This window comes from Podarcis gaigeae (assembly GCF_964106915.1).
Source record: "Podarcis gaigeae genome assembly, chromosome: 3".
Lineage (NCBI taxonomy): Eukaryota > Metazoa > Chordata > Lepidosauria > Squamata > Lacertidae > Podarcis > Podarcis gaigeae.
Window position 1 is genome coordinate 116084936 of NC_139680.1, and position 27096 is coordinate 116112031.

Sequence of the window (27096 nt, forward strand, 5' to 3'; positions counted from 1 at the left end):
CCCAGCCGGTTGCCAGGAAACGTTTCTTACCGTCCTTTTATAATTCAGTAATTACAGAGAGAGACTATAGAACCCAGCATCTTGGATAATGGTGTTGTCCCGAGTGAATCTCCACCCTCTTCCCCTGTCTCTCCAACTTCCTCATTCATCACTGCTAAGCGCCATCTGTCTTTGAGCTCTTTGCTCTCCTACTTTCAAGGCTTGCCAGGTTCTGGGAGGGAGAGGTCTGGAATGCTTTCTAAAGACACTATGTCCATCAGCTGTTGCGCCCCCTAGTGCTTCCTCCTCCTCATCTCCCATTATTTCCAAATCCCCCCCCATCTGCCTCTGAGCTGTGACCTCCCTCAAGACCCTGTTGTAAATCTAAACTATCTTCCACTTCCTCCTCCCTTGAAGGGTCAAGCTGAGGAGGCTGTCTCCACCATTCCTCCTCTGCCCAGTCCCTGACAGTTATGAATTAATGTGTATGAATGAAAGTTTAAAAGAATGAAAGACCCAGATGATGATTGAACCTGGGATCTTGATCACTAGGCAGGTTCTTCAGTTCCTCCCCACCCCTCCACTCACTGGAACCTCTCTGAGTCACTTCTCTCATTCACAGAAATTCCCACCCCTCAAAAAATTTTCTGAGTCCTACTCAGAGTAGACCCATGGAAAGAAAGATATAAACCTAATGCAGCCACGTCCATTAACTTCAATAGCACTAAATGCCACCCTCAATTTTTTGTGGCCACCCACAAGGCAATGGCTCCTTAAAAATCAGCTTCAATTCAGTCATGCTTTCAGTCTAGCTTGAGTTCAGCCTGTCCCACCCATGTTCCCATAACCTGTGTGCATGAAAAGCATTGGCTGCAGTTATCTGTTCCTGAGACTACTTGATGAGGACTTCAGTCAAGAGGGATTTTCAGCAGATAAGATGTTCTTTCATTGGAGGTGGATCATATTTAGCAGTAGACTTTAAAAAAAACACACACACACACACAAAAACTTTCAATTTCAACTTTGCGAAATTATTTTGTGTTTATTCATCTGAGCAGACTGATATTTATTTCATTGCCTGCTTTCACAAATGAACTGATCAGGCCCACTTCCACAAGCAAAGATCCAGAAGAATTGTCGTAACCATTGGACGTTCACACACACGGATGTGGGCTGCTCACTGGTGTCACTCGGGGGCACAGCATTTTGCATTGATGCCACAGTTAGCCGGAAGAGTTTTACCAGACGGACAGGGTTCATTGAGTCCCACTTGGCAGAACCCTCCCAGTCTATCGCACTGGGGTGTTGTCGGTGGTTTGTCTGCAACAAAGAAACAATGAAATCTATCATTGATGGCCCTAAAGTCAGGTTCCTCACCTTCAGAAGATGTGTAGAATTGTAGAGTTTGAAGGGTTCGAAATAACATCTAGTCCTACCTCAGTGTCCCTATTTTCCAAGGATATTCCTGATTTAAAGAAGCCATCCTAGTTTCTGATTTGATCCTGGAATATCCCACTTTTCCTTAGGACGTCCCTATTTTCATTGGAGAAATGTTGGAGGGTATCCAGCACCCAAGTTGTCTGAAGTTTTTATAATATTTAATGTTTTATTGTGTGTGTGTGTGCATGCGTGTGTGTGTGTGTATACCTTTCCACCGGAGCGATACTGTCAGGGGCTCAGGAGCAGAAGCACAGGGAAGAGAGGAAATGGAGAGCGAAGGGGAAGAATCTGAGGGCAGCGTAGGAGAAGAGGACAGTGGCCCGAGAGATTCCATGAGCCTCTCCAGCGAATCGGAAGATTCACAGAAGGGGGCGCCGGTGGCCAGGGCAAGGGGGGTCCCAAAGGGGACACTCCAGAAGCAAGGGGCCAGCGGGGACTCCCAGAGCAGCAGTTGGAGATCAGGACCAGCTTCCCCACCAGAGCATAGTGGGGGGGGAGAGTCCCAGGTATCGGGGCCAGCGTCTCCCCCAGCAGGGAGAGAAAATGAGTCAGGGCTGACCACGCCTCCATCGGAGAGTCAGGCAACGGAGGGGAGGTCAGGTCCAGCTAGCATCCCGGAAGAGGGAAGCAGTGACAGAAGCAGTGTAACGGTCAGGAGGAAGGTCACTGGTTTGGCGCGAGAGCCAAGTTCAAATGTACAGGCGCGCGGGACAGCAGGGGACCCAGATGGGGAGCCAGGTCCTAAAGCCCGCCGGAGGCAGGGGAAGGAGTCAGGGGACTCAGCGTCAGAAGAGTCCAGAAAGGGCAATGCCCCAGCGGGCAGGAGGACCCAGAGGAGGAGAGAGCAGAGGAAGAGGTGGAGCAGGGCTAGGGTCTTAAACTGGTGTCAGGGGGGAGGAGATTCAGATGGAACTTCGGCGGTCTAGGGTTTAAGACGTAGAGCTGCGCGCTACGGCTTTGAAATGGAAACTGAACTTCAATAAAGACTTTTGTATATAACGATGACCTGGCGTTGGTCCTCTGTGAGCTGGGACCTTGGGGCAGCTCTGACAGATACCTATTTATCTACTTGCACTTTGAAGTGCCTTCAAACTGCTAGGTTGGCAGGAGCTGGGACCGAGCAATGGGAGCTCACACTGTCGCAGGGATTCGAACCGCCGACCCTTCGATCGGCAAGCCCTAGGCTCTGTGGTTGAGACCACAGTGCCACCCGCTCGCATAGACCAGTTTAAAAAGTCCAGGACACCAATTTTTATGGCCTTCTAGTGACTATGGTGGGACGCAGGTGGCGCTGTGGGTTAAAGCCTCAGCGCCTAGGACTTGCCGATCGAAAGGTCGGCGGTTCGAATCCCTGCGGCGGGGTGCGCTCCCGCTGCTCGGTCCCAGCGTCTGCCAACCTAGCAGTTCGAAAGCACCTCCGGGCGCAAGTAGATAAATAGGGACCGCTTACCAGCGGGAAGGTAAACGGCGTTTCCGTGTGCGGCTCTGGCTCGCCAGAGCAGCGATGTCACGCTGGCCACGTGACCCGGAAGTGTCTCCGGACAGCGCTGGCCCCTGGCCTCTTGAGTGAGATGGGCGCACAACCCCAGAGTCTGTCAAGACTGGCCCGTACGGGCAGGGGTACCTTTACCTTTACCTTTAGTGACTATGGTGGGTCATTTGCCAGAATTAATGTATTTATCTTTAACTCTGGAAGTGTGTACTCAATTCTGATATAACTAAGCCTCATGGAGAAAAATACACATCAGAAGGCTCAGTTTGGTCACTAGATGCAGAACCTAGAACTGCAGCTTGAGAACTGAATCATACTTTGTATTACTAAGAATTGGGTTACTATGTCCTGAGAATAATATTATCAGCTACTCTGATTTATAAAGTGATTGATCACTGTTTCCTTTCCTTGCTTCTGCTTCCTCCAACGAAGATCTAGAGCGTAGATCAGGAAATCAGAATGAAAAAGCAGGATTAAAAATGAACAAACATTCCCTGTTGTTAGCATGATCAACTCGTTGGATTTCACTTACTCTTGCAGCAGTTTCCATTAATGCCACACATGGCTGGAATATAACCATAGGGACATTTCAGAGTTAGTGGCACCTGGCAATATCCTCCCTGTTCTTCGCAGCTTTTGGCAGGTTGCCCTGTCAAAAGAGAGGGACATAAATTGTCATTACTTGAAAAAACTTCTTGTGCAAAAAAGGACATTAATTGGTTTTGTTTTGAGCATTGGAATAGCACTGTCAAGTATGAGACCCAGGCTGACTTGGTGGTTAGCGTGTCAGTCTAGGGCCTGGGAGACAAGGGTTCAAATCCTCACTAAGACATAAAGCTCACTGGGTGGCCTTGTCACTCACAGCCTGATCTACCTCACAGGGTTTATTCAAGGAAGGGGCTGGACCCCCCCAAAAAAGTTTGGCAGCGGCCATCAGCACACACTTTAGTCATGTCATGTGGCCCTGGACCACCTCAGTCATGGGGGCAAGGCAGCATGCCAAACTGATTGTATACATCTTGTTAGGGAATAATTCTGCCAGAAACAAGTAGAAGGTTCCAGAAGGTTCCAGACCTTTCCTTTATATATGGGAGTGGCACTCTGAGCTTAATTAGAATCAGCTGGACGTGCCAATAAAAAGAAGAACACTCAGATTCGGTTTTGCAGTTGCCTGACAGCAGACGTTTGTCCAAAGAGTGCTGCCTGTAAAAGCTGCTGACGGACTGTTCCTGTAATTTACAATTTACTGGAGATAAGTGGCTTTGTCTGAAAGTGCGCTGTTAATTGCTGGTTTTTTTAACAATTGGAAAATATTCTTTGCTATCATAATGCTTGTACCCGGCCTGGGAATACAATCTCTTTACTGAGACTTCACAGAGTTTAGTGAGTCATCTTTCAAACAACTTTTTGTTATTGTCCACAGCTTCCGGGGAGAAGATTACTCTGCTAAACAATTGAAAGAGGTTTTACCTACACTAAGGGTACCAGACATCCCCGTTTCCTGGGGACAGTCCCCGGATTTACACATCAGTCCCCATACAAAATCCATAGAAGTTGAAAAGTGCCCCTGGATTCATTGAAAGAAATCAGGTAACCTTATGTAAAGAAAAAGAAGATACTTTGTATCATATGTGGTGGGAATGTAGGGAAGTTAAAAAATTCTGGGAGATGATATATAATGAGTTGAAAAAGATGTTTAAAATGATATTTGTAAAAAAACAACAACCCAGAAGCATTTTGTTAGGGATTTTAGGACGAGATCAGCCAAGAAAAACAAAGAACTTATTTATGTATGCTGCAACAGCGGCAAGAGTCTTGTTAGCACAAAGATGGAAGAATGAGGAAATCCCAACAAAAGAACAATGGCAAGAAAAACTGATGAGCTATGCGGAATGGGCAAAGTTGACAGATAAACTATGTGAGAAGGACAACAGTGACTTCAAGGAAGAATGGGAGCTTTTTACAAACTACTTAAAAAGACAACAAAATGATTTGGACTCCTTGGCAGGTTTTGAGTAAACATCCACAAATTTATTAGTAGAACATATGATGGATAAGGTAACGATATGTACAATTCTACAATATGCAGAGAAAAATATGTATAAACAAATCAGAGAGGGGAACTGAGGGAAGTCTCTGGGGGGTGGGAGAGGGAGGGGAGGGGATAAAAAGGGGGTGTAATTGGTGATGTTGATTGGTTATTTGTGTTGTTAACAGTTTTAAATAAAAATATATTTTTTAAAAAAGAAAAGCTGGTAACCTTAACCTACACACAAGTATCTGTGCAGGGAAAGTGTGTGGATCGGTCCACAGGGGCATATTCTCTCGAAAGGGATATTTTCTGAAATCTCTTCTGTAGTAGTGGCTACAGGGAACCAGACAGAGGGCCTTCTCGGTAGTGGCGCCCGCCCTGTGGAACACCCTCCCATCAGATGTCAAAGAGATAAACAACTACCTGACATTCAGAAGACATCTTAAGGCAGCCCTGTTCAGGGAGGTTTTAATATGTAACGCTGTACTGTTTTTAACACTTGATTGGGAGCCGCCCAGAGTGGCTGGGGAAACTCAGCCAGATGAGTGGGGTATAAATAAATTATTATTATTATTATTATTATTATTATTATTATTATTATTATTATACTGCTGATGGGAGCACATTCAGTCCCGCTAGGATCTACGCCCTTCGTTGATCTGGGTGAGTCAGGTGGCAGAGATAAGCCAGACAGCTCTCCCTCTCTGGCATCTGCCTGCAGCCTGCCTATTCTTCAGCTCACATCCAACTATGCTGGCTACTGCCTTTCTCGCTACCAGCCAGGTGAGGAGGGGGAAAGGCCCACCCATTTGCCCAGAGAACACCATCACTTCTTTGGTTATACTCACTGGGTCTTTAGGTAACAGCTATGATGGTCATTCTCTCACAAAGAAGCTTGTCTGGCTAGTTCAGCAATGAAATCCTCCATTAGATTTCTACCCTTGCTGAATCCAGCAATCAGAAAGGACTTGGGCATCATGTGCACTAACCCCACCAAACTCACAACAATATATCTGTATCTGAAGAAGTGTGCGTGCACACGAAAGCTTATACCCAGAAGAAACTTAGATGGTCCCTAAGGTGCCATTTCAATTGTGTCAGACCAACACTGCTACCTGCCTGAACAACATAAATGACCACGATGGAACCTGGGGTGGGCCTCAGACTGTAACGTTGCTGCTTTCACAAAAGTCATCTATTCAAATACAGTTTTATTATGAAATGCGTTTCTTCTTTACCACCCCTATTTCGGCAGCCACACGGGATAGGAAGCTCTGTTATACCCAGTCACACTAGTTCAGAATTGTCTACACTGAGAGGCAGCAGATCTCCAGGGTTTCTGGTAGGGGAAAAACCCAGCACTTTGCAGAAACACCTGCAGTTGAACCTGAGACCTTCTGCATTTGCATCAGATTCTCCCCCACCTGAGCTTGAACTGCTCTCTTACCTGCAACAACGTGGAAGAGGATGAAGACCAGAGCAAAGCTCAGGTAGAGGAACCTCATGGCTGGAGTTGTCTCTCAGATCTTTGCCCAAGGGAAGACGCTCTAAGGCAGAAGGAAGTTGAGTTTGGATGGAACAAGGAGGTTCTCTCTACTTATAGTGTTGCAGTGCAACATCAAAGAGATGTTGAAACATACATTTGCTCATCTGGGTGGGGAAAGCTGCAAACAGGTTTTTCCAGTAACTCAGCATCTGAACCCTCCAGGCCTTTTTCTCTTAACTCATCCTAAGCTATTTCTTTCTCTTCCTAAGATTTACCCGCAGAACCACCTTTCTCATATGTTCGCAATCTGTCCCATGCTCCAGGCCCTGCTGTTTTATTTCCATAACAATTAGCAGATTTCCTCTAATCTCAACTTCACAACACCTAAATGGAAAGGAAGTGAAATAGTTTTGCTGTAATGCAGTTTGACACAACGTCTTGTGGTTGGACTGCAATTGCAATACCTACCAAGAAAGAAACTTTTCAGTGTGCTTTTCTCCTGATCTGCACATTTTGTGCTTGTTTTTGTGATGCAAAGGTTTTGTGTACACTTTCTCCATTATGCGGTTTCTTAAGGAAAATAATCATCCATAAGAAGATTTCACCATCACTGAAATATTGCCAAATCTGACCCTCAGTCTGAAGGTACATTGTGGCTTTTAGAAATATGATTTATTCACCTATTTACAACTTAGGTCTGTATGGAGGGGGGTCCAGAACTCACAGCATGGCCCAGAAAAAGGTGGTCAATGCAGTACTCACTATAGAACACAATTAAAAACTGCATGCAAAGAAACATGGTCTTTGATTGTTTGATTCTGTATTCATTGGTGTTATGACCACAGCAAACTAGGGCAAGTTCTTAAAGAAATGGGTGTGCCTGATCACCTCATCTCTCTCCTGAAAAATCTCTATGTGGGACAAGAAGCTACACTGAGAACTGGATATGGAACAACTAATTGGTTCAAAATTGGGAAAGGAGTATGACAAGGCTGTATATTATCTCCCTGCTTATTTAACTTATATGCAAAATTTATCATGCAAAACGCTGGGCTGGATGAATCCCAAGCCGGAGTTAAGATGGCTGGAACAAATATCAACAACCTCAGATATGCAGATGACATAACCTTGATGGCATAAAGTGAGGAGGAATTAAAGAACCTTTTAATGAGGATAAAAGAGGAGAGTGCAAAATATGGTATGAAGCTCAACATCAAAAAAACTAAGATCATGGCCACTGGACCCATCACCTCCTGGCAAACACAAGGGGAAGAAATGGAAGCAGTGAGAGATTTTACTTTCTTGGGCCCCATGATCACTGCAGATGGTGACAGCAGTCACGAAATTAAAAGACGCCTGCTTCTTGGGAGAAAAGCAATAAAAAACCTAGACAGCATCCTAAAAAGCAAATACATCACCTTGCCAACAAAGGCCTGTGAAGTTAAAGCTATGATTTTCCCCATAGTGATGTATGGAAATGAGAGCTGGACCATAAAGAAGGCTGATCACCGAAGAATTAATGCTTTTGACTTATGGTGATGGAGGAGACTCTTGAGAGTCCCATGGACTGCCAGAAGATCAAACCTATCTATTGTTAAGGAAATCAGCCCTAAGTGCTCACTGGAAGGACAGATCGTGAAGCTGAGGCTCCAATACTTTGGCCACCTCATGAGAAGAGAAGACTCCCTGGAAAATACCTTGATGTTTGGAAAGATGGAGGGCACTAGGAGAAGGGGACGACAGAGGATGAGATAGTTCTCGAAACTACCAGCGTGAGTTTGACCAAACTGCGGGAGGCAGTGGAAGACAGGAGTGCCTGGCATGCTCTGGTCCACGGGGTCATGAAGAGGCGGACACAACTAAATGACTAAACAACAACAAGGTTGGCCAAGCCTGTCAATGCTCAATGGCAAAGGTTTTCCTTTGCTTGTTCTGCAAAGGCTCTTCATCCCCTCCTCTGTGAACTAAAGAGCATAGGAAGTGCTTTGCTGGATCAAGCCAAGGGCCCATCCAGCTGTATTGTTTTTAACACTTGATTGGAAGCTCCCCAGAGTGGCTGGGGAAACTCAGCCAGATGGGTGGGGTATAAATAATAAATTATTATTATTATCATCATCATCATCATTATCATTATCCTGTGCATTTGGCCAGCCAGATGCCAGTGAGAAAACCCACAAGCAGGAAACATGCAGAGGAGCCCTCTCCTCTCTTGCAGCTTCCAGTAATGGGAACTGAGAAGCATCGCTGTCTCCAGCTGTGAAGGCAGAGCAAAGCCATCGTGGCTGCTAGCCTTTGGTAGTCCTCCTCCTCCACCCTCTTTTAAAGCCTTCCCTGTTGGTGGCCATCACTGACAGGGAGTTCCACAGTTTAACCATGTGCTGTGGAATAAGTCTTTTCATTTCTCTGTCCTGAAACTTCCAGCGTTCATTGGATGTCCACAAGTTCTAGCCTTATGAGCGAGATGGACTAACTTCCCTTTATCCACCTTCTCCACAGATAGAGGGTCCTCGTTGACCCACAAAGCAATCCCATCACAGCTCGTCCCGCCCCGTCCCAATTCTTCCCCTCATCTACGATCCAGGATGCAAAGACTCACTCACATGCTTTGATATCACACACCCCACGCCACGCCCTTGGACAGGTTTGAACAGATCAGAGAAATCGGCACCAGGTGAGATCTCCCTGCCATTGTTCCACATTTTCATAAAGCCATCCCCGCATGCAGGGGAAGAGAGGTGGCGCAACACAGCCTCTCCTGCCTCATGGCTGCGCTGCATCCTTCATCTTTGCATGAGCATCTATGAGGACCAGGAACGATGGTGGCGATTCTCCACCTTCCCTGCAAGGACAGCTGTTGCCCACTCGGCTTCTGCTCAATTCCACCACAGCAATCCAGAGAGGAAACCCAAGTTTCTCTGGGTTCCTTGTACCTGGCGTTGAGAGAGCCCTGGCTGATGGTGTCCCCCTTGCTCGTCGTCGCTGTGGTAATACATCTCATCCTCTTCTTGCCTGTGTGGATGGGTGGCAACGACAGGAATGGGATTACCCAAGTTTTACCTGTCTCTTTGAGCACCGGAAGCCAGCAGGGATTGGCGATGGTATTAGAGGTTACCGCCCACACAATTCCGCTGCACTTTTCTGCTTGTGTGGTGGCACCTCGGTAAAACATGGTGCCTGGTGTGCTCTGGTCCATGGGGTCATGAAGAGTCGGATACGACTAAACGACTAAACAACAACAATGTACTAAGCTTGGATCCTAGAACAACAGCCAAGTAGGATCCTAGAATGCAACAACTGATTGGCCTGCAGTAGCAGCCCAATCACGCTCCAGCAGGGAAGCAGAATCAGCCAATCAGACGGGACTCATTGTATAAATAATGTACAGTGGTGCCTCAGGATGCGAACAGGATCCGTTCCAGAGCCCCGTTCACACCCCGAACAGAATGTAAGACGCAACAGCGCATCTGCGCATGCGCGGGTCACGTTTTGCCGCTTCCGCGCATACGTTAGACGGCAGACCAACACGGCTACCTACCTGAACAATATAAATGACCACGATGGAACCTGGAGTGTGCCTCAGTTTGTAGCCTGAATGTTGCTGCTTTTGCAAATGTCATATATTCAAATTCGGTTTTATTGTGAAATGATTTCCTTCTTCACCACCCCTATTTCGGCAGCCACACAGGATAGAAAGCTCTCTTATACACAGTCACACTAGTTCAGAATTGTGTACACTGAGAGGCAGCAGATCTCCAGGGTCTCTGGCAGGGGGGAAACCCAGCCCTTTGCAGAAACGCCTGCGATTGAACCTGAGACCTTCTTCATTGCAGCAGATGCTACCCTCCATCCTGAGCTTGAGCTGTCCTCTTACCTGCAACAATGTGGAAGAGGATGAAGACCAGAGCAAAGCTCAGGTAGAGGAACCTCATGGCTTGAGTTGTCTCTCAGATCTTTGCCCAAGGGAAGATGCTCTAAGGCAGAAGGAATTCGAGTTTGGATGGAACAAGGAGGTTCTCTTTACTTATAGTGTTGCCGTGCCAAAGAGATGTTAAATATGATGTGCTGCAACAGATGGATGAGAAAGTGTCTCTTATGGAATGTATAACTTGCTGCTAAAGTGGAATACACAGGATGAAACGGTCAAATCAGCTATGATAAAATGGGCACAGGACATTGGGTACAACATCATGTTTGCTGACTGGGAAAAGTTATGGACCACAGGTTTAAGATTTACGGCATGTAATGCCTTGAAAGAAAATATTATGAAAATGATATATAGGTGGTACATGACTCCAGTCAAGCTCGCAAAGATATACCATTTGTCTGACAATAAATGTTGGAAGTGTAAAGAAGCTGAAGGAACATTCTTTCACCTCTGGTGGACTTGCCCTAGAGTGAAGGCTTTCTGGGAAATGATATATAATGAGATGAAAAAGGTATTCAAGTATACCTTCCCTAAGAAACCAGAGGCCTTTCTCTTGGGCATTGTCGGCCAGAGTGTGCAAAAGAAGGATCGAATCTTTTTTATGTATGCTACAACAGCAGCAAGGATACTCATTGCTAAATGCTGGAAAACTCAAGATTTGCCCACACTGGAAGAGTGGCAGATGCAACTGATGGACTATATGGAACTGGCTGAGATGACTGGCAGAATCCGAGACCTGGGAGAAGAACTGGTGGAGGAGGACTGGAAGAAATTTAAGGACTATTTGCAAAAACATTGTAAATTGTATGAATGCTAAGAAAGATGTAAGATTTGTAATAACATGGCCCTGTTGGAACCAGCCAGTCAATTGGTGCTTAGCATAGCATAGAAAAAAGACACAATGAGGCAGCGAGTATTTTCATAATGCTGGAGAGCTGGTCCTTTCAGCCTTTCTCCTCCGGCAGCTTTTTATTATCTCCTTTGTTCTCCCAGCCGCATGGCCGTTTTTTCAAAGTCTCCTGTTACCTCATCCGGTCAAGGCTTGACACTCCCCTCTCCGTATAAGGTAATCATTGCCCAGAGGAATGTCAGGGGGCCCCTGCAGTTTTTACAAGCCTCTGCCTTAGCTGTATGACTCCCACATGGCCCCAATAAATTAGTAATAAGAAATACAAATTTGAATGTAATTGAAAGAAAAGACAAATTTTGGATAAACAATATTTAACAATTAAGTCTTAACAAACGAGTTGCTAAATTTCAAAATTTGAGATTTTAATAGTAGGAAATTTTATTATATAAACTAAATTAAGTTAATAATTTGCTGTCAAAATTTATGAGTTTAGAAAGCAGGAACAAGAGGTGTGAGGAAGTCCAAGGAAGTGTATGAAATGTGGATATTGGAAAATGTTATGTTATTATGTGTTCTTTATTGTTAAACAAAAACCTAATAAACATTTTTTTAAAAAAAAAAGAGAAAGTGTCTCTTATGAATCAAGAGAAGGCATACATTTTAGCTTCAGTTAACAAGGAGGTGCCAATGGAACGTACAGTTACAGAAACTGCACAACAATCTACCCAGGATATTGACTTAGGGCAAGTGCATGAGGTTATGAATGTATCTCATAAGACACAGAGTCTCCAAGTTTTACAGGATCAGAAGCTGCAACATTGGGAGATGGAATTCGTAGGACACTGGTTAAATTGTGGACCTAAGAGAGTTATTATCTTGGGTGTGAAACAAGTGGAAGATTATCTTTGGAATGACTACCCTTTGGATTACAAACTAAACATTGGGGAGTGCAACACTGGGGAATGGGACAATTGGATAAAAGGAGATGAAGAATTTTACTACATAGAGTCCTCCAGAGACTGGCTCCCCAAAGAGAAAGAGAAGAAAATGCGAAAGAATACAACAGGGAACAAGGATTTATGTAACTACAAACAGAAACAAGAAAACTCGCAGAGGGGGCTTGGAAGTGACTTGAGGGCCTCAGATATTAGAACACTGGATTGACAAGGGTTAAAGACTTAAGGACTGATATTATCCGGAACCAGGAAAAGAGACGCTGGAGAAACTTAAAATGAGAAATGTTTTTGTAATAAATTTTTATTTATGGAATTAGTGTAATTCTAATGAAATATTAAGAGATGGTGGAAAGGAAGTAATTGGCTTTAGTAATGGTTTAAATCTAAGAACTTTAAAGATTTGAGGATAAGATAAATAAGGATAAGACAAGTGGTATGAATTTGCTGAATTAATTTTAAAATGGAATACAAGGAGGGAGGTGAGAGGAAGTCAGGAAAATAAGTAAAAGAATGCTGAGAATTTGAAAGGAGAGATTTTTATTTTTTATTTTTCTTATTCTTTTGTTTTTTGTGTGGAATTTTTGATTTTTGATTGTTGTAATTTCTCTTTTTTTGTCTTTGATGTTTACTTTTTGTTATCTTTGTGGTCTTTTTTCTTGAAAAAACCTAATAAATATTATTTTAAAAAAACAAAAAAAAAGAGATGTTAAAACATGCCTTTGGGGAAAGCTGCAAACAGGTATTTCCAGCAACTGTCAGCATCTGAACCCTACAGTCTCCTTTTCTCTTAACTCATCCTAGAGCATTTATTTATCTTTATATTTATTTACCTACCTCATATGTGTTGGTTTCTGCTTCCTTCACTGAGCAGCGAAGTGCTTGTCACAAGACAATGTTTACATTCCACAGTCAAGTGCTGTTGGGTTTTCTCACGGAAAAGGAGACTGGATGTGACGTACACTGGTTTCCTGTTTTCACTGTTCTTTGCAGTTCAGGGTGATTCTCTCCGTGCTTTAGAGGAGAGAGGATGCCTTTCTCTGCTCCGGCAGAGGGAAAATGTTTTTCTGTAAATTACCAGCTTTGAAGTGTAAATAAAGTAATATAGAGCATGTTGGCACGTACTTTTCATCATTCCGCTGTGCACTGGACACTGCTTATCTCCAACATTTGGTTCCGGGCCCAGAAAAACGCAGTGTTTTGAGAATGGACTCCAGAAGTCGGGCTCCTGGCAAAGGAACAAAGGAGCAAAGAATTGGAGTGCCGGCAAAGGATCGGAATGCAGAGGGCCGGATCGGACGATATCTCTGCGCGTCAAGATGATTTGATGAGGTATGTGCTACAGCTCCGGGCAGCCTGCCAGCTTCTAATTAATGGCTTTATGGCTGGACTTTGAACTTTTATAGCCGGTTTTGCCGTGGCACAGGCAAAAGGCTAGAAGGATAAATTTTTCCTATGCTGGGGGAAATCGAAAGTAAAGCAGCTGCAGCAGTGTCGCAGCATGAATTTAAGACAGCAGAGAGAACTTTCACTTTTGAACTTGCCTTTGGAATGCGGTTTGAAGCAGCTGCAGAAAAGCAAAGCAGTTAAGCAGAAAGGCACAGGTTCACAAGCAGAGGCTGTTTTTGAATTTGCTTTTGGATTGAAGCAGCTGTAAACAGACACAGCTTGTATGAAGCAGCCTGATTTAAAGCAGCAGAGATGACGCAGAAGGCTAATGCCAAAGTCATGATGGCTAGCTGCAGAAGGCTGGATGAGGCAAGTGGGGAATTTGATGCCAATCAGCCAAATGCTCAACTCAGAGTAGCCTGTGATACTGCCATGATTCAGAATGAAGCAGACCGCCAGGGTGATAGCTGCATGGGCAAGGGGGAGTCTTCACAGACGTCATCCCAGAGTGCAGTGGAACCACCAGATGGCGCCAAAGCTTTGAAGGCAGTGAAATGCTACACGTGTGGACGTCTAGGCCATATGAAGAGGGAATGCAGATATCCCAGGGCCAAGACAGAGCAGCGCAGCGAAAGCTCATCGCGTGGAAAAGGCCGAGGCAAAGGCAAAGGTCCGGTGTCCAGGACAACGCAGCACAAGGCAATGGTCTCACGCTTCACTCCAAAGGTTGCAGAGGTCCAGAAGACGTCTAGATCTTTCTTCGTTGTTGATTCGGCTGCAACGCATCACATGTGCAATGATAAGCGACTGTTCGTGTCTTTTACACCGCAGGAAGGTGCGATTCACCAGGCGGATGACCACACAATCCCCAGTAAAGGCTACGGAACTGTTGTTCTTCACAGTTTGGACTTATCGATACAGGATGTGCTTTATGTGCCAGATGCCAAGCATAATCTGCTCAGCGTTGGACAGCTGAATGAGCGGAAAATTGACGTTTCCTTTAAGAACAAAAGGTGCATCATCACAAAGAAAAATGATTATGTATTGCATGCTGAATATGTTGATCGTTTGTATGTTTTGTACTTTGATGATGTTGTGCAGGATGACACTTGTTGCATTGCAGGTTCTAACAAAAGTTTGCATGCAGAATGTATTCACGATTTTCATCGAAAATTTGGTCATTTGCATTTTGAGGCAGTATCTAAAATGCCTGCCTTGGTTGAAGGTATGACTATTAAACCCTGCAGGTACCACATGAAGTGCAAGGCATGCGCAGCAAACAAGGTAAAAATGGCTGCGAAAGGTAAGGTGTCTAGTAGGCAAGCTACAGAACCATACCAGGTTGTTCATGCTGATTTGGTTGGACCACTAGCGCCCTCTTTGGGTGGAAACAGGTACTTCATGGTTCTCATTGATGCGTTTTCCAGGTATATTTATGTGTACAATCTCAAGCAGAAATCAGAGGCTTTTCCTAGGTTCAAGGAATTCTGTGCTTGGTTGGGAAATGTGCATGGTAAGAAGGTAAAGACTCTTTTCAGTGATCGCGGGGGAGAATTCACTTCTCAGCAGTTTGAAGCTTTTCTGACTGAGAAAGGAATTCAACACGATTTGTCTAGTCCTCGCTCGCCATGGCAGAATGGACTTGCGGAACGAGCAAATCAGACATTGCTTCAAGGGTTAAAAACCTTGCTGCATGATGCCAATCTTCCAGAGAGTTATTGAGCCGAAGCTCTCTCATGTTTCACTTACAGTTATAATCGCAGGTTATCTTCAGCGATTGGTTGTACCCCCTATGAGAAGATGTTTGGCAAGAAGCCATACATCAAACACATGAAAATTTTTGGTTCTGACATGTGGGTTCACTCACCACAAAGCTCCAAGTTAGACAAGCGTGGATTGCATGGTATCTTTCTAGGTTATCAGAAAGGGTCTTACAGAATAATGATGACTGACTCTAAGACAATTAAGCTCACAAGAAGTGTTGAGTACAATGCCAAGTGGGGGGAGAATGTGGGAATTTTCCAATGTTATCCTGATGACAGTGATGAAACTGAGGATAGTCAAAAGCAACCGCAACAACCCACACCCACTGATGAAGGTTCTGATTCTGAGTCTGAAACTGAATCGGGTGATTCAGAGGATTTCAAGAGTGCGAAAGCCTCTATGCGACCCTCTGAAAGCTCTGATCAAGAATTGGAGGAACCATTGTTCACAATAGGTCACTTTTCTCCTAAGAAGGAAGAGGAGAGTGTTGAAGACTTAAGGCTAATTCGCAGGTCACAGAGAGCAACAAAAGGCAGACCTCCAAAGAGATTTGCTGATGAGTTTGCTAAGATAGCAGTAACAGCTGTTAAAAGCTCCAAGAAGGTATTTGAACCTTCAAGTTTCCAAGAAATCCAGGATTTGGATTCAAAGGAAGCTGAGCCATGGTTAAATGCCATGAAGGCTGAGCTTGATTCCTTGGAAAGGAACAAAACATGGGACCTTGTTCCAGTAGTTCCAGGAATGAAACTGCTTGGAAGCAAATGGGTCTTCAAAGCGAAGACAGATCAAAATGGCAAGATAGTCAGACACAAAGCCAGATTGGTAGCCAGAGGTTTTGCACAGGTACCAGGTGAAGACTATCACGAGACCTACTCACCCACCGTGAGGTATGAGAGCATTAGGCTTATGCTCAAGCTAGCTGCAGAAGAGAATCTACACATTAGTCACCATGATGTGAATACAGCTTTTCTGTACGGATCTCTAGATGAATCACTTTATATGCTTCCACCTGATGGCGTACAGGTAAAACAGGGATTTGTTTGTGCTCTGAAGAAGTCCCTTTATGGTCTCAAACAAAGTGCATGGTGTTGGCACACAAAACTCACTGAAGTATTGTTTTCTCTAGGTTTTAAGCAAGGGAAAGCTGATCCATGTGTATTTGTCAAAGAGGAGGGGCAAAAGAAACTGTATTGTTTGTTTTATGTTGATGATCTTTTATTCTTTTGGAAGGATGTCACAATGTACAATAATGCCCTAGCTCAATTGAAAGAGCACTTTGACATAAAAGATCTTGGTGAGGTAAACAACTACCTATCTCTGGAAATAGAGAGAGATCAAGATGGTAACATTCTAGTACACCAGTCACGGAAAATTGCTGATGTGTTAAGCAAACTAAACCTGATGGATGCTAACCCTGTAGACACACCGATGACAACAGGTTATCAGGTAGATGACACTGGAGAAGCATTTTCTGATACTACACTGTACAGAAGTGTGCTAGGCAAGCTAAACTTCATTGCCAGATGTTCAAGACCTGACATTGCTGTTAGCTGTAATTTGCTAAGCAGACAAGTCAACAATCCTACTGTTAAGGATTGGAAAGCTCTGAAACGCATAGCGCGGTATTTGAAAGGCACTATGCATTACAGACTGAGATTTAACAATCAAAAGTCTGGTGGTCTTGAGATATTTGCAGATGCAAGTTTTGGAAGTGACACTACAGACAGGAAAAGTACGTCTGGAGTTTGCTATAAGTACAATCAGGGTCTATTTGATTGGTCATGCAAGAAGCAAACAACAGTTAGCTTAAGTACTTGTGAAGCTGAACTGAATGCACTGTCTTATTCACTTAAGGATTGTGAATGGTTGTTACAATTGTGCAAAGACATAAAAATTCCTGTCAAATGTCCAATCCAGGTTTACCAGGACAACAAAGCATGTTTGGCTTTGCTGAATTCTGAAGGTTGTAAGCAAAGCACGAAGCACTTGCAATTAAAGTTGCAACATGCTAGGGAACGTATTCAAAAGGGACTCGTAACGGTGTCCTATTTGCCAGGTAATAAAATTCCTGCTGATGTATTGTCCAAGATTGTATCAAGGGATCAACACTGTACCTATGTGCAGAAGTTGGGTTTGTGCTGATATTGTACGAACACGCTGCCCAGTGATGTTCACAGAAAGGGGGAGGATGTTGGTTTCTGCTTCCTTCACTGAGCAGCGAAGTGCTTGTCACAAGACAATGTTTACATTCCACAGTCAAGTGCTGTTGGGTTTTCTCACGGGAAAGGAGACTGGATGTGACGTACACTGGTTTCCTGTTTTCACTGTTCTTTGCAGTTCAGGGTGATTCTCTCCGTGCTTTAGAGGAGAGAGGATGCCTTTCTCTGCTCCGGCAGAGGGAAAATGTTTTTCTGTAAATTACCAGCTTTGAAGTGTAAATAAAGTAATATAGAGCATGTTGGCACGTACTTTTCATCATTCCGCTGTGCACTGGACACTGCTTATCTCCAACAATATGTTCACAATCTGTCCTGTGCTCCAGGCCATGCTGTTTTATTTCCATAACAATTAACAGATTTCCTGTAATCTCATGATTACATCTTCACAGCACCTACGTAAATGGAAAGTGGAATGTGGGTTAAGAGCTTTGCTGTAATGCAGTTTGACGCAAACTCTTGTGCTTGGACTGTTCAGTTCAAGTGCAATCGCAATACCTACCAAGAAAGAAACTTTTCAGTGTGCTTTTCTCCTGATCTGCACATTTTTAGATGCATTTTGCTTAATATGCTTGTTTTGGTGATGCACAAGGTTATATGTACACCTTCTCCATTATGCAGTTTTTTAAGAAAAACTAAATAGTGATTTTATTCCATCATCCATAAGAAGATTTCACCATCACTGAAATCTTGCCAAATCTGACCCTCAGTTTCAAGGCTCTGAATGGACAGAAATCACTAACGCTCCACAATCATTGCTTTACAAAACATCTGGGGGACACCAAGCTGTCAAAGGCTGCTCGATCAAGTCCTTATTCTGGTCATCCTTTCCTCCTAAGCCAAGAACATCCTCACAGCCTAACCCTTTATTCATAAAAGAGGTTAGTGTCATGACCAAATTGCTTTTCTTATCAACTGTACATTATGGAATCATGCAGACAAACCACATTTTTCTACATCTTAATGTATGGTCTTTTTTCACTTGTCTTGAGAAGCCTTGGTCCCAGGTAAAGGTAAAGGTAAAGGTACCCCTGCCCGTACGGGCCAGTCTTGACAGACTCTGGGGTTGTGCGCCCATCTCACTCAAGAGGCCAGGGGCCAGCGCTGTCCGGAGACACTTCCGGGTCACGTGGCCAGCGTGACACCGCTGCTCTGGCGAGCCAGAGCCGCACATGGAAACGCCGTTTACCTTCCCGCTGGTAAGCGGTCCCTATTTATCTACTTGCACCCGGAGGTGCTTTCGAACTGCTAGGTTGGCAGGCGCTGGGACCGAGCAGCGGGAGCGCACCCCGCCGCAGGGATTCGAACCACCGACCTTTCGATCGGCAAGTCCTAGGCGCTGAGGCTTTAACCCACAGCGCCACCTGTGTCCCAACTTGGTCCCAGGGGCAGTGCCTAAATGAACAATGTGATCTGTGATTAAAAACTTGTGGAAACAATAGCTGCATTACCTTGAGGCAAGGTTGGGTGGCCATATATCAGGGATTCTTTGGGTTCTTTTTTTCAATTTTCATTTATACTTTTCACTAATTTTATACATTTCACTTATTTTACAATCCTTTTGACATTTCAAAACTTGACTTCCTTCCCCCTCTTTCTGCGGTCCCTTAAATTTATTTTTAATATCTTCTGCATACACAAAGTAACCAAATTTGCTCATTTATTTCATCTTCTTTAAATATATAAAGGTAAAGGGACCCCTGACCATTAGGTCCAGTCGTGATCGACTCTGGGGTTGCAGCGCTCATCTCGCTTTTTTGGCCGAGGGAGCCAGCGTTTGTCCGCAGAAAGCTTCTGGGTCATGTGACTAAGTCGCTTCTGGCGAACCAGAGCAGCACATGGAACGCCATTTACCTTCCTGCCAGAGTGGTACCTATTTATCTACTTGCACTTTGACATGCTTTCGAACTGCTAGGTTGGCAGGAGCAGGGACCGAGCAACCGGAGCTCACCCCGTCGCAGGGATTTGAACCGCCGACCTTCTGATTGGAAAGTCCTAGGGTCTGTGGTTTAACCCACAGCGTCACCCACATCCCTTTTTAAATATATACTCAGTGCTTTTTTCTGGGGGTACGCAGGCGTATGCATACACCTAAACATTTTGTGAATCTAAGTTTGGCCTCATTGAGGGGCAGTATTTCAATATGAGTAGGAAAATGAGAGTAGCCTTAGACATTTTTAAAGAAAAAAAACACTCCTTATACTCTTATAAAACTGCAGGTTATTACAGTAATCCTGCCAATGCTTTTATCTGTTTATAATTTATCTGTAAATATTCAGTAAACCATTTCCATTCTTTCATATAAAATGTTATCTTGATTTCTTATTCTTCCGGGATTCTTTAGTTGGGTTTTCTACTTTGCAGGGGGTTGGACTAGATGACCATTGGGTCCCTTCCAACTCTATAATTATATGAGTTGTCCATCTTATGCAGGAGGCACCGGATACCATGACAGGCAATTGCAGAGGAGAAAGGAAGTCCTGACCATTTTCTGAGCAAATCTCAGTGAAATAACCAAGAAGAGGAAGAAGAAGAGTTTGGATTTGATATCCCGCCTTTCACTCCCCTTCAGGAGTCTCAAAGCGGCTAACAATCTCCTTTCCCTTCCTCCCCCACAACAAACACTCTGTGAGGTGAGTGGGGCTGAGAGACTTCAAAGAAGTGTGACTGGCCCAAGGTCACCCAGCAGCTGCATGTGGAGGAGCGGGGAAGCGAACCCGGTTCCCCAGATTACGAGACTACCACTCTTAACCACTACACCACACTGGCTCTCCAAGACCTTCCATTCATTGCAATGAGGTTTTTGCAGGATTTCCCAAGGAATTGTGTCTTGTGGCAGCTTACCTACCTCACGAGAGTTTAGTTCTCATCTCCATCATGGGCTTCCTAAGTGGTCTGGGGTACATCTCAGAACAATTCTGCCCGGACACTGAGGTCCAGCGCCGAGGGCCTTCTGGAGGTTCCCTCGCTGTGAGAAGCGAAGTTACAGGGACCAGGCAGAGGGCCTTCTGGGTAGTGGCGCCCGCCCTGTGGAACACCCTCCCACCAGATATCAAAGAGAAAAACAACTATCCGACTTTTTAAAGACATCTGAAGGCAGCCCTGTTTAGGGAAGCTTTTAATGTTTAATAGACCATTGTATTTTAATATTCTGTTGGAAGCTGCCCAGAGTGGCTGGGGAAACCGAGCCAGATGGGTGGGGTATAAATAATAAATTATTATTATTATTATTATTATTATTATTATTATTATTATTATTATTATTATATTAAATTAGTGGTAGTAGTAGTGGTAGTAGTATCTTGTTTTCCCCTGCTCTGCTGGGTAGGACTTAAACTAATGGTTTCAAGTTACAAGAAAGGAGATTCCGGCTAAACATCAGAAATAACTTTATGACAGTAAGAGCTGTTCGACAGTGGAATGATCTCCCTCGGAAGGTTGTGGACTCTCCTCCCTTAAAGGTTTTGAAGCAGTGGTTGGATGGCCACCTGTCATGGGTGCTTTAGCTGAGATTCCTGCATTGCAGGGGGTTAGACTAAATGACCCTTGGGTCCCTTCCAGTTCTAAGATTGTATGATTCTATCAACTCCTGTCATAAGAAAGGTCTTTCTCATGTTTAATGGGAATCTCCTCCCTTGTCATTTGAATCCGTTGTTTCGGGTCCCACCCTCTTAACCAGCAGAAAGCATTATGCGCCACCACTATGACAGCCCCACTGGGTTAAAGCAAATCTTATAAAAGCATGAAATGTGCCTCCGAACAGGAAGTGCCAAAGAAAACCCCAGCCTGGTTGCAGTGACCTTGAACCAATGGTTTATTTATTGAACAGAGTGCGACGACGGATTCTTTTTCTGAATAATGGCAGTGGGAAATCACAACAGATTTTTGGCTCCTCGCTCAGTTCTTCATTGGACTGGAGTACAGCAAGAAAACATTGTTGGGTTAGGACAGGTGTTGTTAATGAATTGAAGGCCTGAGGGGCACTGGAACTGAATATCCAGGCAGTACCCCCGACCACCATTGCAGGGCCTTAGTCTCCCTTCCAAATGTGCATGACCTGCATGGAAAAAGGAGAAAGCCTTTAGGGTCCCGTGATAGTAATAAAAATGTGCACATTTCTAGGTTGGTTTGCACTTGAAAACTACATTTGATAGATTTACCAAGACAAACAAACAAAACAGCAGCACATACCCCAATAAATTAATAAATTAATTTTAGAAAGGAGCTGGCCTCTCCTCATTCTCTCCCACTGTCCAGACCTCAGATTCAAATGCACATATTATTATTATATATATATATGAATGGTTATTGGAAGAAAAATAATGGGTATGTTTGTGTGGACTATCCCACACTATTTCTTTAATAGCTCTTGCTAAAACTGAGACAAGAGTAGTTTAGATAAAAGAGAATGTAGTTACTAGGGGGCAGGTGAAGGGTGTTGAATGCTTTATTTAAATATTAAGGTTCATTATTGTTTCACAAGATGCGTATCTCTTTAAAGGCCAGAGTAAATATCATGACCTAGTTTTACCGCTGTGACGCAGAAGAGCAGGTGCTGTTAAGTTGTGTTAATTAAGCTGTGTCAGCAATTGGGTATGGTGTATAAAGAGCAGCATGTACCTCTATCAGTTCCCTGGTGAATGGGTCATACTTACAGATTTAATGTAAGAGGTGTTTTTGTAATTAAATCCAAGCAAAATATATTTTTGCATTTCTTCATTGTTTCCCCAGCATGCTTTCTGCAGCGCAATTAATCTGCTAAATATGCAACAAAGGAGTGTGCTCAGCAAAAGTAAGCAGCTACCAATTGACTCTAGGAACCAATCTTCAATATCTTGGAGGGTTGACCCTGGGTCAATGTGGTCCCCAGCTCAAAAAAGACCAATTACCCCTTGCCCAAGAGTCTTCAGGTCAAGGTCAGCCTGTGATGGCAACTTAGTAGGATTCTTCCTTTTTTTTAGGATACTGGTCCCAGCAGAGATTACCTTCCCCTGTAGATCCATCACAGTTACAGCCACTCAGTTTTAAATGCATGTTCTCACAGGTCCTGTCTTTTCAGTTCCCAGCCTGAGCTGCCCACTTACCTGCAGCAACATTGAAGGCAAGAACGACCACAGCAAAGCTGAGATAAAGGAGTCTCATGGCTAAGGGGTTCCTCTGAGATCTCTCTGACTGCTGGGGGAAGACGTTCAAAGGCAGAGGGAAGTTGACTCTGAATGAACCTAGGAAGTTCCCTCTACTTATAGAGTTGCAATGCCCATGCAATGTTGAAATAAACCTATACATTTCTGCACCCAAGTGGGAAACATTGCAAACGGGTATTTCTTGCAGCTATCCCTTTCAGCAGCTGAACTCTCTCCCTCTCCCTCCAGACACTGCACATGATTTATTTAGCTGGACATCCCTCCTGAGGTTTCCATATGCCTTTATCCTATAATTGCTGCTTGTTCTGTGTTTCAGGTGTTGGTTTCCTTTATATTTCATGAGTTGCAGCCAACTAGGTTTTACTCCAAACTGACTCGTTAAATTGAATGAACCTAAGCTAATCGGGACACGGGTGGCGCTGTGGGTAAAACCTCAGTGCCTAGGACTTGCCGATCATCAGGTCGGCGGTCCGAATCCCTGTGGCAGGGTCTGCTCCCCTTGCTCGGTCCCAGCGCCTGCCAACCTAGCAGTTCGAAAGCACCCTCGGGTGCAAGTAGATAAATAGGGACCGCTTACTAGCGGGAAGCTAAACGGTGTTTCTGTGTGCTGTGCTGGCTCGCCAGATGCAGCTTCTCATGCTGGCCACATGACCCGGAAGTGTCTTCGGACAGCGCTGGCCCCCGGACACGACTGGCCCGTACGGGCAGGGGTACCTTTACCTTTTTAAGCTAATCGGTGGACGCAGGTTATTCACTTCTATTCTCTGGCTACAATGCCAGTATAGGGTGTTCCTAATGTTCATACAGGGACATGGATGGCGCTGTGGTCTAGACCACAGAGCTTAGAGCTTGCTGATCAGAAGGTTGGCAGTTCAAATCCTCGTGATGGGGTGAGCTCCCGTTGTTCAGTCTCTGCTCCTGCCAACCTAGCAGTTCGAAAGCCCATCAAAGTGCAAGTAGTTAAATAGCTACCACTCCGGCGGGAAGGTACATGGCATTTCCATGCGCTGCTCTGGTTCACCAGAAGTGGCTTAGTCATGCTGGCCACATGACCCATTAGCTGTATGCCTGCTCCCTCGGCCAATAAAGTGAGACGAGCGCCACAACCCCAGAGTCATCCGCAACTGGACCTAACGATCAGGGGTCCCTTTACCTTTAAGCTAATGGGTATTGGTATTATAAATGGGTCTGCTTGATGTGAGACTAATGATGGATAGCAAAGTAGACAACCTGGAACCAGGATGGCAAAAGAAAGGTCTCACCATTTCTGGATATTGGAAATGTTTGGAGAAGGGCAACCAGATGATCAAGAAGATAAGAATGATTAAGAACACAAGAAGAGTCTGCTGGATCAGGCCAATGGCCCATCTGGTCTAGCATCCTGTTCTCACAGTGGCCAACCAGATCCCTGTGGGAAACCAGCAAGCAGGATACGAACACAAGTGCGCTCTTCCCTCCTGTGGTATCCAGCAACTGGTATTTAGAAGAATTGCTGACTCCCAACTGGGGCAGTAGAGCATACTCATAATAGCTTGTAGCCAACAATAGCTTGGGAGAAAAGCAATGACAAACCTAGACAGCATCTTAAAAAGCAGAGACATCACCTTGCCAACAAAGGTCCATACAGTTAAAGCTATGGTTTTCCCAGTAGTGATGTATGGAAGTGAGAGCTGGACCATAAAGAAGGCTGATCGCCAAAGAATTAATGCTTTTGAATTATGGTGCTGGAGGAGACTCTTGAGAGTCCCATGGACTGCAAGAAGATCAAACCTCTCCATTCTGAAGGAAATCAGCCCTGAGTGCTCACTGGAAGGACAGATCGTGAAGCTGAGGCTCCAAGACTTTGGCCACCTCATGCGAAGAGAAGACTCCCTGGAAAAGACCCTGATGTTGGGAAAGATGGAGGGCACAAGGAGAAGGGGACAAAAGAGGACGAGATGGTTGGACAGTGTTCTCAAAGTTACCAGCATGAGTTTGACCAAACTGCGGGAGGCAGTGGAGGACAGAAGTGCCTGGTGTGCTCTGGTCCATAGGGTCACGAAGAGTCGGACACGACTAAATGACTAAACAACAACAATAGCTGTCTCCTCCGTGAGTTGGTCTAATCCTCTTTTAAAGCCATCCAAGTTGATGGCCGTCCCTGCCTCCTGCAGAAGTGAGTTCCATAGTTTAATTATGTGCTGAGTAAATAAGTAATTTATTTCATCTGTCCTGAATCTTCCAACATTCAGCTTCATTGGTAGGCCATGAGTTCTTGCATCATGAGAGAGCAAAGGAGATAACTCCTAGGAGCCAAGGGGGTCTTTGCCCACCCCTGTAAAATATTTGAGGGCTCCTTCATGTTGATAGGCATTGCCATTATAATAATGATGATTTTATTATTTATACCCCGCCCATCTGGCTGAGCTTCCTCAGCCACTCTGGGCGGCTCCCAATCGAGTGTTAAAAACAATGCAGTTTAAATATTAAAAACTTCCCTAAACATGGCTGCCTTCAGATGTCTTTTAAAGATAAGATAGCTGCTTATTGCCTTCACATCTGAAGGGAGGGCGTTCCACAGGGCGGGCGCCACCACCGAGAAGGCCCTGTGCCTGGTTCCCTGTAACCTCACTTCTCGCAGTGAGGGAACCATCAGAAGACCCTCAGAGCTGGACCTCAGTGTCCGGGCTGGATGATGGGGGTGAAGACGCTCCTTCAGGTATACTTTCAAATGGTGTGCATGCATCATGTCCTGTGATTGATTGTGTGGGGCGGGGCATATTTTATACTTTCTCTATGTCATTCATCCCCTTTATGGATCACTGCCTTACCGTGGCAAAGGGGCTTGAATAACTCAGAGAAGCTATGAGCTATGCTGTGCAGGGCCACCCAAGATGGACAGCTCATAGTGGAGAGTTTTGACCAAACGTGATCCACCTAGAGCAGGAACCAGCAAGCCACTCCAGTATCCCTGCCAAGAAAACTCCATGGACAAAGACAACAGGCATATAAAAGTTATGACGCTGGAAGATGAGCCCCTCAGGTCGGAAGGCATCCAACATGCTACTGAGGAAGAGCGGAGGACAAGTACAAGTAGATCCAGAGCTGATGTTTGGCTGGGCCAAAGCCGAAAGGTTGATCAGTTGTGGAAATGCCTGAAAACGAAAGGAAAGTCCAATGTTGTAAAGAAAAATGTTGCATATTAACCTGGATTGTAAGAAGCTAGCAGCATGAGTTTGACCAAACTGCGGGAGGCAGCGGAAGACAGGAGTGCCTGGCATGCTCTGGTCCATGGGGTCACGATGAGTTGGACACGACTAAATGACTAAACAACAACAACAACATGTCATTCAACATTTTATAAACTTCCATCACTTTGCCTCTCACTCACCTTTTCTCTAAATAAAAAGGTCCGAAATGCTGCAGCTTTTCTTCATAGGGGAGTTGCTCCATTACGTTGGTAATTTTGATGACCTTCTCTGAACTGTTTCCAACTCTGCAACATCGTTTTTGAGGTGAGCTAACCAGAACAGCACACAGCATTCCAAATGTGGTTCTTTGGCACTGAAGAAATAGTGATCTAGTGTCTGACAGTTTCCCTTGTGGTCTAACTGTTGTTACTAAAAAGAAGTTGCTTTAGAGCTTTCGGCAATGGGCAGTTGGTGTCACAAGGCACATGACAGAACATGTCATAATAGTCCCTTGGTAGTGTCATCCTTAACTGAAGCCTCTTCCTCTTGCTCTGTGTTGCAAACTAACCTCTTTTTCTTGTTTTCTTCTTCATCTCATTCATCTCCATTTCTGGACCCTAGAAGTCAAGGTCCTGGCAACCAAATCAAACATCAAGATGTTAGGCAGTAAGCTAGATGGTTACACCAGCCATATCCTTCATGCAGGAGCAGCCAACCTACAATGTCCATCACCTCAGCCAATGTGGCCAATGATGGGGGATGATGGGATTTGTAGTCCAGTGAAATCTGGAGGGCACTGTGTTTGCTGCCTGTGCCCCTTGAAACTGCACTCCCTTTCACACTTGATGCTTTGTATAATTTATTTCATATATCAAATTGTAGCAAAGAAAGAGGGAAAGAGGGGGGAGAAAAACAGAGAAAGAAAAAGTGAAAGAGAGGAACATTTCCTCCTCCCCCCCCCCCCACCATCAGCTCACATAAAAAATACATCAACCATTGATACATCCATCTTAATTTAAACATATATATTGATATATGGCCTTGAAATGTCCAAATTGGTATTTGCACGAAGCTGACATTTATAGAACACTGGATATCTCATAAGAAAAGGCTGGCCCAAGCTATCAGGCCAAACTGATGGCCATTACTACTTCTTGTAGGAGCAAATTCCACCATTTAATTCTGTGTTATGAGAAGTAGTACAGTGGTACCTCTGGTTACAGATTTAATTTGTTTCGGGGTGCCATACGCACCCC

At 44.6% G+C, this 27096-nt stretch overlaps 1 protein-coding gene and 1 long non-coding RNA gene across 2 annotated transcripts; both read right to left on the reverse strand.

Moving 5' to 3' along the window:
* Window positions 1-988: 988 nt before the first annotated feature.
* LOC310842045 (uncharacterized protein) lies at window positions 989-6549 on the reverse strand. The gene is made up of 3 exons (XM_083733918.1): window positions 6391-6549; window positions 3444-3560; window positions 989-1299 (listed from the first exon to the last, which is right to left on the reverse strand). The coding sequence occupies exons 1-3, from the start codon at window positions 6446-6448 to the stop codon at window positions 1166-1168; spliced, it is 309 nt and encodes a 102-aa protein (XP_083590044.1). The 5' UTR covers window positions 6449-6549; the 3' UTR covers window positions 989-1165.
* Window positions 6550-21322: 14773 nt separating this feature from the next.
* On the reverse strand, window positions 21323-26319 carry LOC310842100. Its single transcript, XR_014562862.1, has 2 exons — window positions 26041-26319; window positions 21323-21583 (listed from the first exon to the last, which is right to left on the reverse strand). It is a non-coding gene; the product is annotated as an uncharacterized lncRNA (long non-coding RNA).
* Between the last annotated feature and the right edge of the window lie 777 nt (window positions 26320-27096).